General features: G+C 36.4%; 2 protein-coding genes across 4 annotated transcripts in view; one reads left to right on the plus strand and one right to left on the minus strand.

Annotated features, from left to right (window-relative positions):
• The window catches only part of ZRANB3 (zinc finger RANBP2-type containing 3), a 487,195-nt gene that overhangs the window by 337,030 nt on the left and 131,885 nt on the right, over positions 1 to 18,280 (minus strand). The window lies entirely within an intron of this gene.
• ACMSD (aminocarboxymuconate semialdehyde decarboxylase) overlaps positions 1 to 18,280 on the plus strand; it is a 45,857-nt gene that overhangs the window by 16,381 nt on the left and 11,196 nt on the right. The window contains exons 1-5 of one of the 3 annotated variants that reach the window (XM_061444173.1): positions 4,508 to 4,675; positions 7,962 to 8,006; positions 13,857 to 13,953; positions 16,171 to 16,220; positions 17,546 to 17,782. In XM_061444173.1, coding sequence (XP_061300157.1) covers positions 4,619 to 4,675; positions 7,962 to 8,006; positions 13,857 to 13,953; positions 16,171 to 16,220; positions 17,546 to 17,782 — 486 coding nt within the window. In that variant the 5' untranslated portion in view covers positions 4,508 to 4,618. Of the gene's footprint in view, positions 1 to 4,507; positions 4,676 to 7,961; positions 8,007 to 13,856; positions 13,954 to 16,170; positions 16,221 to 17,545; positions 17,783 to 18,280 lie in introns of those variants that run through there. The other 2 variants (XM_061444242.1, XM_061444306.1) reach the window with 2 other exon arrangements.

Raw genomic sequence — 18,280 nt, forward strand, 5'->3', positions numbered from 1 at the left:
TCTAGAAACCTGAAAATAAATGAGGATTTATTACAGCTTAACTTATGCAGCAGAAAACACTGTAATGGTCAGGAATTTGGCATAGGACGCGTTGTTTGTTTTCACCATGGTGTGATTCATCAGAACTCTTGCTAGGCTAGTAGTCACAAAGCAGTACAGTGTGCTGCCAAAAGCGTCAGCAATCTTGGCCACTTTTACACGACAAATTTCAGTGACACAACTGTGGCAGCTGGGGCAGGTCTAATAAAGAGACCACCCAATGAGCATCATCCTGAGCTTGTACAACCATGAAGTTTCACTATGCAAATTTAATAGATTAGCTCTTGGAAGTGTCAGAGATGCATCAGTACAGCATCACATCTAACCTAAAAAGCCAAACTTCTCAGCAAGGCTAAACTGGCTCACGTACAGATCAGCATCAGTTCTTATGTTTGTCTAAACAGAGGCTCTTTCTGTAATTTGTTTCTGCAGAGGTTTTTGAATAATAAAATGAAAACTTTACTCTACTTGTCTTCAGTATTTAATGATTATTATGCCTGTGCTGCTGCCATCTCTGGGATACACCTTTGTGAAGTACTTTACTGATGTAACTGTAGCTGGACATGTCCTCCTGGTGTATTTGTGCTAGGTATATTGATGTTTTCATGTAAAAAAATAGCATCTTGAGATGTAAAGCACTTGAGATCTACATATGGACAGTGCTACATGGGAACTGCATAATGCTATTCCTCATTAGAAGGGAAACTATAACCATTGTTATTATTCCTCATAGAAGAGAAACCATACCACCTGCACTAAAAGTCTATGTTCTCTGGGATCCCAGAAGAGGATGAAGCTCCATGATTAGGTTAATTTAATAAAAGATGTTCAATTATTTGATACCAAACAGTAAAATAAAATTACTGACTTTTGCATCCTTTCCAAATGTGACATTTCCAAGCAGGTCTGTAGTGGCAGTCTCAAAGGACCAGTACAGTTCCCAGCACAGCCAAAGAATAACCTGTTGCTAAGCAACCAATATAAGTGCGCTGCTGAACATTTATTTCATTTGGAAAGGGACATATTCTTTAAGTACTTCATCTTAGCTGCTGAGTACAAAGAGTTTTTCATTTGTTTTTCCACAGCTGTGTACATGCATAAAATAGCCAATTTGCACAAACAAATGTGCAATTTAAAGAGCAGGTGCCAGAGAAGAACATGCAAAACTGAAGGTTTCAAAAACTGACACAAGTATTTTAGCCTTTTTTGACATGAGCATCCTGAATGTTTGTGCTCTGTGTTCATCCTACTTAAAAATGGGCTGCCTGCATAGCATGTTTGTGGCAGACACATGCTATGTTTACCAATGTTTGTTGATGCACCCTCTTTCAAAGAATGCTGTGCCATGGTTTTCCCACTGATGTGAGGAGATACTTTCTCCCTAATAAACAAAGTCCAGAACTGGATCCCCACTTTCCAGCATGAAGACACCAAATCTCGGATTCTGTAACCGTTTGAGAAAAGCAGCTAAATAGCTTTGGAAAAGAGCATTTAATGGTCTGCATCTAACACCATTTTCACTTCAGTATTTGTCCCTTTAGGTAAATAAAACTCTCTAGTTCTGCTAGGCTTGCGTCTGTGTACCTAAAATCAGCCTTGACCTGAACCGGCTTTAGCTAAATTGTCCTGAAGGAGTTGTTCACTATGTTCGCAGCCTAAACTCACACAAATAGAAAACAGGTAATGCACAAAAAAAAAAAAAAAAAATAATGAAGCTGGTCAAAATAAAGAATGCAGTTTGGTTTCTAATGGCCATAAGTGTGTATGATTTTAAAGACATGTATGCCATGCATTAAGTGTACTGAGGCAGGTGGGGCATGCCATGTTAATGTGTGGAGGAGGCTACTTTTGTCTGGGAAGAAGTCTCTATACATTTTAGTTCTCCTCCTTAGCAGATGTAACAAGTATGTTCATTGACTGATCTCTCTTATTTTTTTCTGACCAGCTTTGTGGTCTCATCCAAATGCTCTAGGATATAAATTATTTGTGGACAGCCCAAGAATGGGTATAGTTCAGGTCTGATATTCGTCCTATATAACTTTCTGCTGCCCCAGACACTTCTGTGCCTCAGACATGAAAGTTTCCATCTGGTCATGACCTCCTGCTTACAGATAGCACAGTGAATTTAAGCTGAGTTCTGCCTGTGTAGGACCATCTGACCCAGCTGTAGGTTTTCCTGGATACTCTTGTCAATTTCTGCACCTCTGTGTCACACTCCAGAATTTCACAACCAGGTGGAGACAGATAGCAAGGTCCATGCCAAAAGCCATCACGTTGCTAGAGCAAACTCAGCAAAGAGACTGAGAGACGTCACTGTTACCAGACACATTGTACAAACCTTCAGTGAAGGTATCCTGTTTTTCAAACCCAAACACAAAGTAGGTAGGGGGTGCCTGGGTAGCTGAAGATACATTTGTTCATAGCCACTGACGGCCTTTCTGCTGCTGATCCAATGGATTTTATTGGATATAGACAGGTGTCTTACTGTCACTTTGATCAAGTGAAATGGATACAAATTTTGCCTTTACTGGTATTGTTTCCAAATTATATGCTTTGTTATGTGAAATGCAGTGTGAGAGAACTTCACTGTTTGCAAGCTAAGCTGTGTCTTTGGAGCAGCAGCTAACAACTACATGTTTTTTTAGAGCTGAGAAGACTAAAGCACAGTATTGAAGAAATGCTGCTGATCTCTGCATGGTAGTCTGCGGCTATGGTGACTTAAGAGAAAAGACTATATGCCTTAGGCTACTCAGGTAGACCAATTTCTTCCTGCCCCTCTCCCCTCTACTTTCTACGCTTAAATAGGGAATTGTCTTCCAGACATCACTGTATGCAAGGACTCACCTTAACTTTTTGCCTCATGTCTATGGATTCATAGGATTCACAATGCAGAGTTCCCACAGCTGAATCAATACTTCTTTCTTACCTCTGCTACTGTATTTACAGCAACATTGCTTGCCAACAGGCTAACACTATAGATGTGCTTGGTCATACAACGTAGCTGTCACATTTTTGCAAGAAAGCAAATTTGCTGCTTAAACTGGCAGCCCTTTCTTGAAGAGATTTGTTTTGATTTCAAGATGGAAATAATTGCAATTTTCAATCCCATGGTTTTGATCTGTCAAAGTGAATTATTGGCTGTCCTGCTTTACTTAGGGAATACTCTCACAAAACTGCTGCTTCCTATTTCTTTTGAACTTTAGTCTTCAGTGCTCTCACATGGCAGAAAAACACCCCATCAAGCAAAAGAAACAATCCTGCCACAAGGAATTGACCTGAAGAATAAATAACTGTAAGAAGGTTAACTGACCAAATCTAAAGCAGGCTTGCTTAATGAGTAAGCAAGCAGGGAAATAAAAGTCCTTTTTTTTTCTTTTTTTATTAACTCCAAACAAAATTCTAAATAACTAAATCAGAAAATAACAAAATCCGAAAAAGGATGAAACAAAATGTGCCACTTTTTTTTTGAGATTGCTTGATTTCAAGTTGCAAGACTCACAATAGCATTTGCTTTTGAAAAAAAAAAACCATCATTTTTCACTAGAAGCAAATTAATCAAGAAATGGTTAACCAGCTTTCATAAGATGAGTAGCGTGTGAGTAGCATACATTGAAATAAAGTTACAAAAGACATAACTTACAGGGAAAAATACAGCAAAGGGTATCTCGAGGAAATAAGTGTAATACTAAATTGAGCAAAGAGCAAAACATGAGATGTAGTTCACAGAAAATCTGAGCTAGCTCCAGTTAAGCTTGACTTAGGATGCAGAAACTGTTTGCCATATTAGCTAGTGAGCTACACTAGCATTAATTGCTAAAATAATCTGAGGCATTCTCCTTCCAGATCTTGAGCTGGATTGAGAGCTTGTAAGCACTGTTTTGCAGAAGCATGTGTAAATAGCCTAAGTGAAATAATAATGAGAAGGGGGAAATAAAGTGCAGAGCATAGATTTGGCTACAATTCAGTATTTCTGTGATTTAGTTATTTATTTATTTATTACATAGTTTTAAAGAAATTGTGAAGGAATGAAAAGAGAGTAGATCATAGAATCATAAAATAGTTAGGATTGGAAAGGACCTTAAGATCATCTTGTTCCACCCCTCCTGCAATGGATTTATGACTGTCTACCAAGGGTAGGTTATATGCTCTCTACAAATTACTGTAGATTCTAAGAGGGAGAAAGGAGGAAATTCAAGTCAGCATGTTTAGTGCATTTATTCTAATTCAGGTTTATTGAATGGTTTTGAACTGTAAACAAGTTTGCATTTTAGATCCTATGTAAAATAAATCCCTTTCTAGTGCCAATATAAACATGTATTTTCCCTTTGCCTTCAATCAGCTGTAGTTTATGCATTAACGGGGACTTTTTGCTAGAAGCTTTTGTTCTTTCAGAGAGCCACTCCTCCAGGATTTAGGCTCCCTGGTTGGCCACTGTATCCTAGCTCTTCTGATAAAACAGCAGATGGATCACAACAGCAGCCAAAGTTAATAACCTGCTGAACCAGGCACAGGAAGGATAGTAGCAATTACACAGAAAACATTTTCATTGAAGCAGTATTTCTCCTTTGATACTTTAAAAATGAAAATTGATATTCATAGCCACATTCTACCTAAGGAATGGCCTGACCTAGAAAAGGTAATAAGAGTTTAGATATTCAGTGCCTTATGTTATCAGCAACCATTTCTACTAATGTAATTTTGAAAGAGCAGTGCATGAAGGGTTCTGTTATAAATATCTCTAGGCTTTTGTCTAATTTGAATTTTTTTTTCTTTTTTTGGATGTAAGATATTTGTATTGCTTTACTTTGCAAAGCAAGAGTCCCGCTAAGAAAGGGATGAAAAACTGGTCTCTCTTCTCCACTCTTTGTTTAGTATGAAGCAATTCTTATATTTTAGCTTGGGCTTTTTTGTGAGACTTAAAATTGCCAAATAATCATGTGTAAGTTCAACTTTCTTGATAAAACCAGAGCTTTCAGGTTCCCAAATGGTATTTCCTTTTGGTTTAAATAAGAGAAATAAGCAACTATTAGACAAGATTAATGTTATCTAAGACAAAAGTCATTCACATCTTATAACCACAGGCATGAAGGTCATTAACTTCAGTACAACTGGGGTCACTATAAGTACAGTTAATTGATGATGATGATAGTTTCATTCATATTGGGGGGGGGGGGTCAGTTACTGGAAAAAAAGTAGTATATTGTATTAAAAATACAAAATATCAAGTGTTAGAACATTGAAGCTATAAGTCAACTTGAATTTATTTAGAATCTTTGCATGTTGTTGTTGTTGTTACTATTGTTATTGTTATTATTCTTAATATTATTCAATGAAAAAAATCATTCTTGTCAGTAATAATTTTCATCATCCTATGAAAATTATTTAAGAATGAAAAGTGAAACTATAATAGATATAGTTTATAAACAAAAAATAAAATTATTTTCAATTGAACTTTGCATTCGGGTTTCCAGGATAGGTATGTTTTGTAACTCTTTAATGCTTCCATTCATGGTAAAAAATCAGAGTAGCAAAGACTTTCATTGCTGCTTCTTTCCTTATTGTAATTCTGTGCTGGCTGTAGTTTGAATGAACATTCCATGTATCTGACAGTAGCATGGATCCATTGGCTTTAATTGTGCCTCTCTTTGACAACAAAAGAATGCCATTATTTCAGCCATGTGCTTAGGCACCTGAGACAGTAACTGAAACTGGTTTATCCTGTACATTTCTCTCAATTATTTTGAGGTTGATGATGGCAAAATCTCAGTAAGTGTTTCATATGTATTACCTCTGTGTTTCTGTGATTTTAAACATGACAGCCCAGTGTCAGTTCAATATTAGCCAGAGAGCAGCTGGAAAATGTAAACAGCATGTTAAAAAAAAACGTCATGAGAAAACCTGGCATTAAAAGCATACATAGGATCATTTCTTCATTAGTAGTGAAAAATAACATCATTATTCATAAAACCTCCTGGAAAGGAATGTTTGTTTCTCCATTTACCAACAAAGGTATTTTTAAACACCTATTTGAACTTCCTATTTGCAATAATAAGAGCTCCTCAATGAAAAACAAATACAGGCTGGATAATGTAGGTGAGATGACAGATATTTTTTAGAACAATTATGTCTGGTTTAAATGGGTAGGAATTTAAATATCCAGACTACAAAGACAGGTTACTCTTGCTTGTTTCAGATTTTGCTGTCCTTGTTTGTGCAATATCCATATAAAACTGCCTATAAAATTCCTTCATTCTGATTTTATATGATTTAAAGATATTATGTTTTTCTGCATGTACTCTAAAAGGGCAATAAATTCACTGAGATAAAATCATCACAAGAATCTCATGACATTCACAGATGTACATCAAGACTGAATTTGCTGTTGCTAGTAATGTTGCATTTATTTAAACACTGACAAAAAGGCAAACAACCAGATTTTTAGAACTTAATTCCCACCTGCTAGTTTTTGTTTCCTCTGCTGTAAAGATTGAGTGATTCAATGGTTTATTAATGGGCCCAGAATAGAAAACAACTCTCAGAATTCCCTAGAGTCCTCTAAAAAGTCAAGGCATTAATGTAGCTTTCTGCATCTCACGCATGGAAAAACAATGAGGCAATCCCAACATGCACAGTAAACTTTTCTTTTTTCTTTTTTTTTCCCCAGCCTTATAAATACTGAACCCTGAATTTAGATAATTCTATTGTCAAGATACTTACTTAAGAGCTTAGGAAACCATAGGTATGACATTTCATAGAAATAAATGAAATAAGGAATACATCCAACTAGGAACTGAGGGGAAGAAAGAAGAAAATAAGTTCAAAAACAGAGCAGTGAGGTTTTTTACTGCCTAAATGCTCCTTTAACACCTTTAAAGTACTTGTTTTCTGCACAGCTTGCAATTGCAATTAGCATGGAGCTAGGGAAAACAAAGTTCTCATCAGGTGTCACTCACAAAACTTTCCATAAATTTAAACATTTCTTATATATACATATAAACCTAGAAATCCATGAATTTAAATAAAACACACAGAGCTACATATCTAAATAGTACGCAGCCTCAGTCATTATCATCCCTGATTGGTTGAAGCTAGGAGGCTTGGCTCTGCATGCTCACATTAGGAAAGCTCACAGTGGCATTACATCATGATTTGTTACCACAGGAAATTCAGGACTGTATTCAAATTGTTTAGACGTCAGTGAAAGAAATGCATGCTTTTACGTAGTTCCCATTGAAATGTTTCTTTACAGAAAAATGGGAATTCTGAACACTGTTTTCAGTCTATTATGGTATTTCAAGATTTCATTTCTTTCAAGTCTGATAATTTATGAAAGTAAAAGAAAATTGTACCTTTTGCAGGTTTTGGTGTTGGGATTCTTTTGTGTAATCAATTTTGAATCTCTCTGGAAGAATCGATGAGCGTCTAAGCTTCTCCCTTTTAGCTTCTCTTGGCTGTTTAAATATTAATAGCCAAGAGTCTGACCTTGATTCCTACTGCTGAATCATGGAAGCTGAAAAGTGGAATCAATACAATTTTGTGCTAATGATTAACTGATCCCAGATTGGAAAATTGTCAGCTCAATTTTCATATTGGCAACTACTTGATTTAATTTTTTCTGTGTCAAAAACATGCATTAGAACCTCAATATAGTAACTTTAACCATTTTGAAATCAGTTGTAAGACTTACTTTAAAATGCTGTTGAACTGGGAGCTGAAAGTTCAGCTCTACAAATACCATTGGTCCAACCCAGTTAAACTTCAGGACTTACACTGAAGTCTGGGGCTAATCATAGGCTGAAAGCTGAGCATATGTGAAAATGTTTCTCCTGAATGAGGTACTGCTGGATCGTAAGAACTGAGATTTTTATTATCATTATTGCAGACTGCTAACTAGCACTGGCTTTTTCTTCTTTCTTTTACAGAGATACGGGTATGGTGGATGGGTACAGCTGGATCATCACTGCAAGGTTTGGACTGTTTGGTGCTCTAAGATGATCTTAGAATATCTAAACTGATCCTGGAAAATCTAAGCTGAACATCAGGAATACATGCTCACAGTAAATCTATTAAAAAGCATAGTGACAGCAAGATGAGCTATGTCTGATACAGATACCCTAAAGGTCTATCTTCTATGAATTAATATCACTCCAAGTCCTAATATGCCTCAGCAGAACTTTTTGCTTGAGAGCTGAAACTCACATTCTCTTGTATGAACCAGTATTCATTTTTCATCATCATCTCATCATGGATAGCTCTTCAGTAAGATAGGTCAGCCAGTCTAAAGTAATGTAGTCTTCTGTATGAGAAGCAAAACCAAAAGGAACTGGTATTTCAATAGAAGTTAAAGACGATAACATGTCTGCGTCTCAGTGCAAAAGGAAGAGTAATTTCTGTAACTTCATGATGAGGAGAGCAGGTAGCAGAAGAGTAAGGACAATGCATAGATTTTGGGACCATTATGTATAAAAGTAGGAATGTGAGGTTTATTGGCAAGTAAAAGGCATGCTGGGTCTGATTTTACTTCCCTTTTTATCACCATCCACTCTTAACTTTGCAAAGGCACATCTGAGCTACATTAGTACAACTGGAACAACATGCCTCCATGTACCATGAGTCTGTGATAACATTCAGAACCCATCTTGCTGGTTTTGAAGTTAGCAAAATACATGGATTTACTGAATGCAGACAGAACTGGTTTCTTAAAGGCTTGATTCTGACCTCACTCAGAGTAGACCAAATCGGCAGTCATTTTAGTGACACAGTGACACAAAAATGTAAAACTTCTGAAAGCAAGATCAAAACGTTGCAGTTTATCGTTTGGTAAGAGCATTTAAAAAATAGCAGTATTACTGCTTTTTTAGAGAAGGGCACAAGGACCTAAAAGAGTAAGGGCTGGTATGGCAAAATAATCCCCTTTGTACATTACTATGTATGTTAACTGTACCTGTTTATGTACGTTAACTGACTGTTTTAAAGATGTTGCCTCTGTTACCACAGAATCATGGTATGGTTTGGGTTGCAAGGGACCTTAAAGATCATCTAGTTCCAACCTCCTGCCATGGGGAGGGACACCTTCCACTAGACCAGGTTGCTCAAAGGCCCTTCCAACCTGGCCTTGAAAAATTCCAAGGATGGCACAGCCACAGCTTCTCTGGGCAACACATTCCAGCGTCTCACCACCCTCACAGTGAAGAATTTCTTCCTAGTATCTTGTCTAAATTTACCCTTTTCCAATTTAAAGCCATTCCCCCTTGTCCTATCACTACATGCCCTTGTCAAAAGTCCCTCTCCAGATTTCTTCATCCCCTTTAGGTATTGGGAGGCTGCTCTAAGGTCTCTCCTGAGCCTTCTCTTCTCCAGGCCTGGCTCTCTCAGGCTGTCTTCATAGGAGAGGTGCTCCAACCCTCTGATCAACTTGATGGCCCTCCTCTGAACTCACTCCAACAGGCCTACATCCTTATCATATTGGGGCCTCAGAGCTGAACACAGTACTGCAGGTCTCACCAGAGTGGAGTAGATAATATAATAATTTCAATATGTCAGTCATATATCCCTGTCTGTCTCAACACATCAAGCCAGCTTTCTCCTGACACTTGTCAGCTCCCCGCTTCTAGGACTCTTTTAGAGAGCATGTCACTGCAAATAGCACTGGCTTCAGGAGAGGGAAATATGGCATTAAAAAGAGGTCTCAAGAGACCTCACTTCACTTTCCATCTCACTTCTTATGTACCTGTTCTAACTTGAAAATTTTCATCTCTAATTGCCAATTGTGAGTTGTACAGATACAGAAGGGATAAAAGAAATGTGAGGCATTAGCCAGATAACTAAGGAAAAAATAAGAAGCCAAGAGGACTTGTGTAGATAAAAGCAGAAAGAACAATGTGCATGTAGTAAGCTGAAAGACAAAAGACGCAAAACTGAGAGCATGAATAGCTCAGTACAGAGAGTGAGCTCATAACCCACCTAATGCATGTGAAGAGTGCAAATAACTGTCTAAACTCAGCCATGTTATACAATGGCAGGCTATATGCAGGGGTTAATCTGTGTCTGTCTTCTGAAATTCGGACATGATATCAATGTAGGAATTCTGTACTGGAAACTAGAAGGATAAGTGATAAAAAGATTTAGTGCTTAATGTATTCAGGATGGCAGTGCCTCTCCCTATTTGGGTAACCTTATAAAAAAATAGTACCTGGTCTTCCTTATTGCTTGATATTTTTGTGTATGATTTGGCCAATGTGTTCATTCTCTGTAGCGATTCAACACTTTATTTGTCTTTAAAAAGCAAGATTTGCATCTTCCAGGTAATCAGAGTATTTAAATATATAATGCCTGTTAATTTCAGTGTGTCTAGACATTCCCTCATCCTTTTGCTACTTCACAAAATCATACTTCTCTGTGATTGCGTATATGCTTATATTAACTGGAAAAAGCTGATAAAATGGATACAAAACCGTGTCTGTTTATTGCAATCTAGTGATATACACACTTGTCATTATATAACATTCAAGGCTGTCCTGTCAAATGCCTGACAACCATTTATGAAAAAGGATAACAGAATATGAAGGTTGGGAACAAAAATGAGAAGCAAAGAAATATTTGCTGAAATTTCAGATCTAAGCATAAGCAAGCCTAGGAGGGGAGAACAAGCCACCTGCTGAGCCGAAGTGTGGATGGCACAGTTTCTGAGATACATGGTAGGTGCAGGAAGGAGAGAACTGTTGGAGACACTTTTAGTAGCTTAGCTGTTTTTTACAGGTCTGATGCTAAAATTTCTTGCTAAAAATAGCTTGCAAAGGAGCCTTGTGGCAAGTCAGTAATAGCCTTATGCACTCTGCAGAGAATTCTGTCTAGCCTACTTCTGTCTGAAAATGTTGCAAGAAAAAAGTGCATGGCAAAATAAAATCCTGTTCAGATATGGAGCTGGGGAAGTTAACTCTTCAGATTAAAAAGAACCCCAAAAGCTTCTCATATTGTTCTGTGAAGAAGCATCAGGGCCAAACTGGAAGAAAATAATTAAATGCATTTTTAAAGTACAATTTGGTATGTGACTGAGTAGTTTACTGATGGGATAATTTTAAATATAGTTTGCTGAACCAAATCAGCCTGCTGGACTTCATTCTTAAATATCTCTCTCTTAATTGCCACATAAATTAATTAAAGCCTCAAGTATCAGACAATGTTTGGAATGGAATGGAATAGAATGGAATGGAACGGAATGGAATAGCCTAGAAATACACTGACACAGAATAGCATAGAATAATAGGACTTCTTCAGCTGTGACCTTAGAAAATAGTGTTAACCTTGCAAATAGAAATCCCATGTCTTTTATGACAGTTTCAGTGCTGCATCCAAGAAAATTCTTTTCCTGATCTATGCTTCATTCTTACTAGTGCTAAAAGCCCTAAGAATTGTTTCCCAGTGGAGTAATATCTCTATTTAAAAATATCACATGCATATTAGTGGCAGTGTCTTATGGACCGTAGCAATATGACTCATTTTACAGTCACAGTGTTGCTGGACCAAGTCTTTATATCCTTACATAGACAAGCATGTATCTATTCAGATGATTATGTTTTGCTTTACTGCATAATCAAGTTTGTTGTTACCAACATACAATGCTGTGAGCTCAGCCTTGACCTGTAGTGTATTCACAAACAATCGGTTAACACAAATGAAAAGAGCCAACAGTTCAACTAGTTCTTCAGTAACAACAGCACATGGCTTTTTAGAAACCTTTCTTATATTGAAACCCTGTTGCAGGTTTATCTTGGCATTTAAGTAGCAGCACTGTCAAAGTTGCTAATAAAGTTACAATCTATCTAATTTTGCATTCAGTATTAGCAGAAGAAAAGTATGAGCCGGTAAGTTGCAATGCCTTACCTGTGCCTGAGGAAAGAAATAAGTTGCCTGTGTTCACAGATGCACTCCCAGTGGTAATTCAGTAAAATTCACACAATCTATTCATATGTGATGCAATGCTCCGTTCTACTCTTTACTCACACCAAAATATTTTTCTATTAGGCAATTTGCATCAATACACTGATTTTTTTTTTAATGTAGTTAAAAAATGTTAGATTTATGGTTAAAGTATCTAGTTATGGTTAGAGTATCTAGTAGTTTACTCTCTCTCTCTATATATATATATATGTATAATGTAGTTTACTCTAACCATGCTAGGAGAGTATAGTTAGAGTAAACCTTTCTGTCAGGTTGGAAAATCAATTTTACCAGAACCCGAAGTATTCTACCAGAGAATTAGGACTATATAGTTGTTATTACCAACTCTAATATTTCACAACCTGTGATTCAGCTAACAATTAACTTGACAATTTGCCAAGGCAGCACCATTAGGTTTGTTGAAGAGAGCTTTAAAATATTCATTAAGGCAGTATATTTGTGAATGATGTATAAAGTTAATAACAAATTCAAGGTTAACAGCAGTCTGACTTCTCAGAAGGAGGGGACATAAACCCAGCTCTGAGAGAGATAGGGAAATTTTATTATTTATTTCTGGTTTAGCATACTAGTAGCAAATATTCTGATTTAACAGGTTTTTTATTTAAAAAAAAAAATAGTTAGGAACCTAAATAAACCAATTTTGTGAGGAAAAAATAGAATGGCCTTTGGAGAGAGAGAATTCCTTTTCCAGAAGGGTCAGAAGACTCCTGTGCACTTGGCTTCTGTTTACTGTGAAGGTGAAGGAATAGCTACTGTGTTTTCTCATGTGGTTTTCAATTTTCAGCTGCAGATGCAGTTGTGTTCTCTGTGCAATACATCTGCTGCATGACCATGCTTACTCATCCCAAATACACAGGGTCATTTCGACCTTCTGACTTCCATCCAGTTCCATTTATCCCTATACAAGCTTAAAGCAATCAAGAGATACACAGGCCTTGCAAGTACTGGTGAATTGTATCCCATCAATTTCTGTAAGTCTAGGCCAACAGAAGGGCTGTTTTGTCTGTTTTTACAAGTCCATAAAGGCATGTGGGTACCTACAACTGTAACAATTTACTTTGTTAATGTGATGATGCTGCCTACTCAACCTTTTTTTTGACAATTGGCAAATCAACAAGCAAACAAACAAACAAAAAAGTTTAAAAATGAAGTTTTCATGCCCATAGTTATAGGAACACTTTTAAATATCATAATCTTGGTAGAATTTTGAACTTTGTAAGTCTGGGAATTGGTGGTGTATGGAGATGGTATTACACTAACTCAGGTAATGGTTTTATACTGCATTTAGGTTTTGTTTGTATTTTTACAAATACATATTATTCAATAATTCTTCTTTTCTCAGGGAGAAAATATAATCTGAAGACAACATAATAGGTCTCCTTTAGTCTCAGTATTACTGGTAATATGAAACAACTGGACTGAAATGAACGAAGTTGCACAATTATTTCTGTAGTTACTGGAATCACTGTGAAGCTATTGACTTTAAAAGAACACACACATACCCAAAGGGAAAATTTAGCAAGGATTTAATTAGAGCATTATTTTGAGGTCAAAATTTGGTTGGAGGGTAAAGTTGGATGAAGGTACTGGATACCTTTTCCAAACAAATGTAGAATGACACACTTTGCAAAAGAAAGGAGGTTGTTTTATCATGAAGAATTAAATCTGAGTCACACATTTCTGTTTTATTAATAACTATTTTAAAATAGTATTTGATTAAAATTACCCACTGAATAAAAATAAAATAGCAAATTCTGTCACTGAATTTCTGTAGGGAGAACAATACCCTCAAGAGGCTATAAATTAGCATGTACTACTTTGTCACATTTATAATATATGAAAATGTCATTTCACAGGGACAGGCAAAGATGATGAAGGATGGAAAGGTTTTTAGAATTATTCAAGAGAACTGTTGGGATCCAGAAGTACGGATTAAAGAGATGAACGTATCAGGTACCTCCATAAAGGAATTGAAATAATTTTGTCTCATTTAGAATAACAGTGCATCTGAAAGTGCTCAATAAAAATATAAAAAATGAAAAAGTTTAGCAGACTGATTCATTCATAGAAGCATAGAATGGTTTGGGTTGGAAGGGACCTTAGAGATCATCAAGTTCCACCCCTCCCTACCTCATTTGCACAGTATTTCAAACTCCATCAGGAACTGTAGTGATAGGACAAGGGGTAATGGGTTTAAACTAAAACAGGGGATGTTCAGGTTAGATATAAGGAAGAAGTTCTTCACTGTGAGAGTAGTGAGGTACTGGAACAGGTTGCCCAAAGAAATGGTGAATGCTCCATCCGTGGAAATGTTCAAGGCCAAGTTGGACAGAGCCTAGGGCAACATGGTCTAGTGTGAGGCATCCCTGGGGCTGGAACTAGATGATCTTAAGGTCCTTTCCAACCCTAACCATTCTATGATTCTGTGATTTAATGGGAATGCTAGAATGTCTTTGCAACCTCTCTGAAGTAGGCTGCCTTGGCTAGATTGTAGTCATTCTCTGAGTTAGTTTAGGGATTTTGAGGATTACCGTGTCATTCAACCATAGTGTGGATCATAAATAGCCTTTGGGCATCCTTCCGTATAAGATATTTTCCTCAGCACTAATACCAAGTTTGTACAAAACAATTCTGCCCCATATACTTGCTGTAGACGAAAAGAAAACATGGAAGATTTTTGATGGTTTGGTTTTTTTTTCCAACAGCTCTACAGGAAAGAAAATGTAATACAAAGCCAACACTACAATATTTCTCCACAAACTAAACAGTTCTCATTTAGTCAAAAAAAATAAATAAAAATCTAAAAGTGTGTGTTACAGCACCATCTGGTGACCTGTGCCATAAAAATGTCCCCTTTTATTACGACACTCCAGAGATACAGACAACAGCCAATTAAGTGTCAAAAAAAGGTCTTAGTGTTTTTCATTCTTTCAGTTCGCCTAATGATACAGACTATGGGCCCTGTTTACTCTTTTTTGATTTAGAAAGCTGTAGGTACTTAATTCAAAGACCCTTTTCTGTAACACAGGCCAAGATAGATTATACCCCAAAATTTCGCCTCCCAACATAGCATAATTTTGGAACAAAGATGCAAAGAGCTGAACAAATTAGTATCAGTCACTGTAAGGTATTATTAACTCAGAGAGAGAATTTACAACTTGGTTGCTAAAAGGCTTTGTTTGTGAAAGCCTAAGAAATCTTGCCAGTAACAACAAATGGTAGCCAGCGTACCAAGGAGACTAAATTAGTTGTCACAATCATATGTCCTAGGTTTATTCGGTATACAAACCTGTGTCTTGCTCTACTCAATAAAATAAACTATCAACGTAACCAACATCACAGTTCTGTGACACAAATAATTACAGTTTTGTTGGAGAAAATCTTTCAGTTAATCCTAACTGCCTTTTCTTATTATTTTCTCCCTTGTAAAACCCTCTAAAGAGGGTATACAGAAGCTTTGCTGATTCTTCTTCTTCCTAAAGCTAGTCTCTAGGAATGTTCAGCTGGGAAATCTACCTTTAAGTTTTATGATAAATTTGCTCAGAAGTGTAAAAATGGATTGAAAACAGATACAATGTTTATTGTGGAAAACACGGTGAATGTTCTCAAACATACTAATTAAGTGTCCAGTAGCATGTTGGTGGATAATACAGCTTAGGCTCTACTTTGGTACATACGTAATTTTGTAGTCCCTATCCTTAACCCAAAACCATTGCTGCTGCACATAATACTAATGAGATCTTGTACCTCTTGTTTCCTACTTAAAATACTAAGAAGGAGGATAATAATTTTGTTAAACATTTGAGTGTTTTGGCAAGGTGATTATCTTAGAATTAGTTCTAGTTTTTTTTCTGGCATCTTTTGCATTAGTAGTTTCATTACATGTAACTATTTAGTGAAATCCTAATTATTGTTCATTGTTTCCTCTGTTGTTAATCTGCTGGATTTGTTGTGTTCCTTCCTGTAACCTGTCACACAAAAAGCTACGGTATAGATTAGTACCATGATGCTTAGTTAGCAAAAAAATATGCTATCCGTGTCACTGTTAAATTAATCTTTCTTACCATTACAGCTTTCACCTTCTGCATTTCAAATCAAAGTGCTTTATTATTTTCAACATTTTACCTAAAAAAAGAGGAAATATTAATAACTGGTTTTTTTCTTCCTCAGGAGTCACAGTCCAAGTCCTTTCCACAGTCCCTGTCATGTTCAGCTACTGGGTAGGCTCCTACTGGCATATTTTGTAATTTGCATGTGTAGCAAATTTAAAAAAAAATAAATGCTTCCTCCTATGAATTAGGTGATTGAAGCAGTCACTGGAGCACTGAAGTAGATGGGGAGTTGTTCTGTTGTGAAAAAAAGAAAAAACAAAAGAGAAAAAACCAATCCAGGTCGGAAAAGCCAGCAGAGTGTCCTGGTGAAACTCCACTCCTGAGGACACTCAGTAAGAAAGAACAAGACAAGAACAGAATTTCTTCTGGGGACCTTATTGGGGTAGTTGGAAACAGGGAGAGAGTTTACAGTATATGAATCCATGGTCAGCAGGTAGATGTGTATGTACAGATTCCATGAAAGCTAGACATTAATCAGCACTTTCTCATTAAAAAATGAAAGAAAGAAAAATACATATTCGTGGTCTTTTAAACGTGGCGTGGGACTCACTGACCTAGAAGAATGCTTTGAATATCAAAATTCAGTAGCAAATTTAAATCAGTGTGTTCCCTGCATGGTGATCTTGAATGCATCAAAGAAATAAAAGCAGTCTGAGAAGACAAATCATAGCAAAAAGTTTTTCTAAATGCATTCTAAATTTAACTATTTAGCTCTATGTACAAGTCAAGCTGTTATATGTAAACCGATACGCTACGTTAGAAATCATTGTGTTAAGCCCACATATAAGTAGTACCACTGATCTTCAGAATTTCTTTTTGAGTGACATATCTTTAAAATTTTATTCTGCTATGCATGGAAATATTTTCCATTAAATATGTATTAGGAGGGAAAATGGGAAACTGATTGTATGGATATTACATTTCCCTTATTCAAATTATGACTGTTATTTCCTTCTAAATGTTAGAGAGATTTGCTCGAGTTTTCTCCGTAGAATTCTCATGATCCAGCAGCTCACATTTCTTATTTTTATCTCTCCAACTCCAGTAATGAGAGTAAATATTTCATTGTTATGTTAAAAAAATATATGCTGAGGTTTTTGCATTAGGATAGAAGAGAACAGAGGACTGGTTTACACAGAAGACCAGATACTTGCGTGCATCAGCAACCTGGGCTTTATTACACTCATCCTGAGCAGTAGAGGCAACAGCAGTTGACAAAATATTCAAAACAAGAAGCAGAACTGCACCCAAAGTTTTTAAAATGAGGCAGAACTTAGCCTTACTGATTTCCAGCTATTCAGAACTGTAAAGTAAATTCTAGGTTCAAAACGTGTCTCTGAATTGTTTGCAGTGACATTTATCCAGTATCTTCTAAAGGTAATAGCATTTGAGAACTATATTTTTATGTACTGTTCTGCTTAATATCTTACCAGGCCAAACCTCAGGATACTTTAGATCTAGCCCAGATATTAAATAATGACTTAGCTGCTACAGTAAAAAAATACCCCAAGAGGTTTATCGGCTTGGGTACATTACCTTTGCAAGCTCCAGACCTGGCTGTGAAGGAAATGCATCGCTGTGTGAATGAACTTGGATTTCCTGGAGTACAAATAGGATCTCATGTCAATGAATGGGACCTGAATGCACCAGAACTCTATGATATTTATGCTGTGAGTATATGTTTCTTTCCTTATTCTTGGAATTCTGAGGTATGGAATTCTGTCTAAAAATACCTTGAGACTTATTTAGTCATCAACTACATTCATAGAGCCATTAAAACAACAGAGACTTCTAATCTGCTTAGTCATCAGAGACATGTAGTTTTAATAATATATGATAATTCATTATAGGATAATAAGGACAATAATACAATATAAAACATTCTGAAAACTGTTTATGATATGAGTTCTCACTGTATAGTTGCTTTCTTGACTTGTGAAGATGAGTAAAGTATCAAATAAAGTATTTCTGCACTGTGATCTTGGGTTGAAGTTACTGTATCCAGTCCTATTGACATAACTGATAAAAATCCCTGAGATTTTCAGAGGTACCTGTAGAACCGAAGAACCATACAGAATTATGCAAATAGACAAAAATTCCAAACTCAATGTATTGATTATAAAATGAACTTATAGATTGCATTTCTTAAATAGTACAGGTTATTATAG

Source organism: Pezoporus flaviventris, unplaced genomic scaffold, assembly GCF_033815535.1.
Source record: "Pezoporus flaviventris isolate CSIRO_AGI_PZ_B2104156 unplaced genomic scaffold, CSIRO_AGI_Pfla_v1 ptg000001l, whole genome shotgun sequence".
In the NCBI taxonomy this organism is placed as follows: Eukaryota; Metazoa; Chordata; class Aves; order Psittaciformes; family Psittacidae; genus Pezoporus; species Pezoporus flaviventris.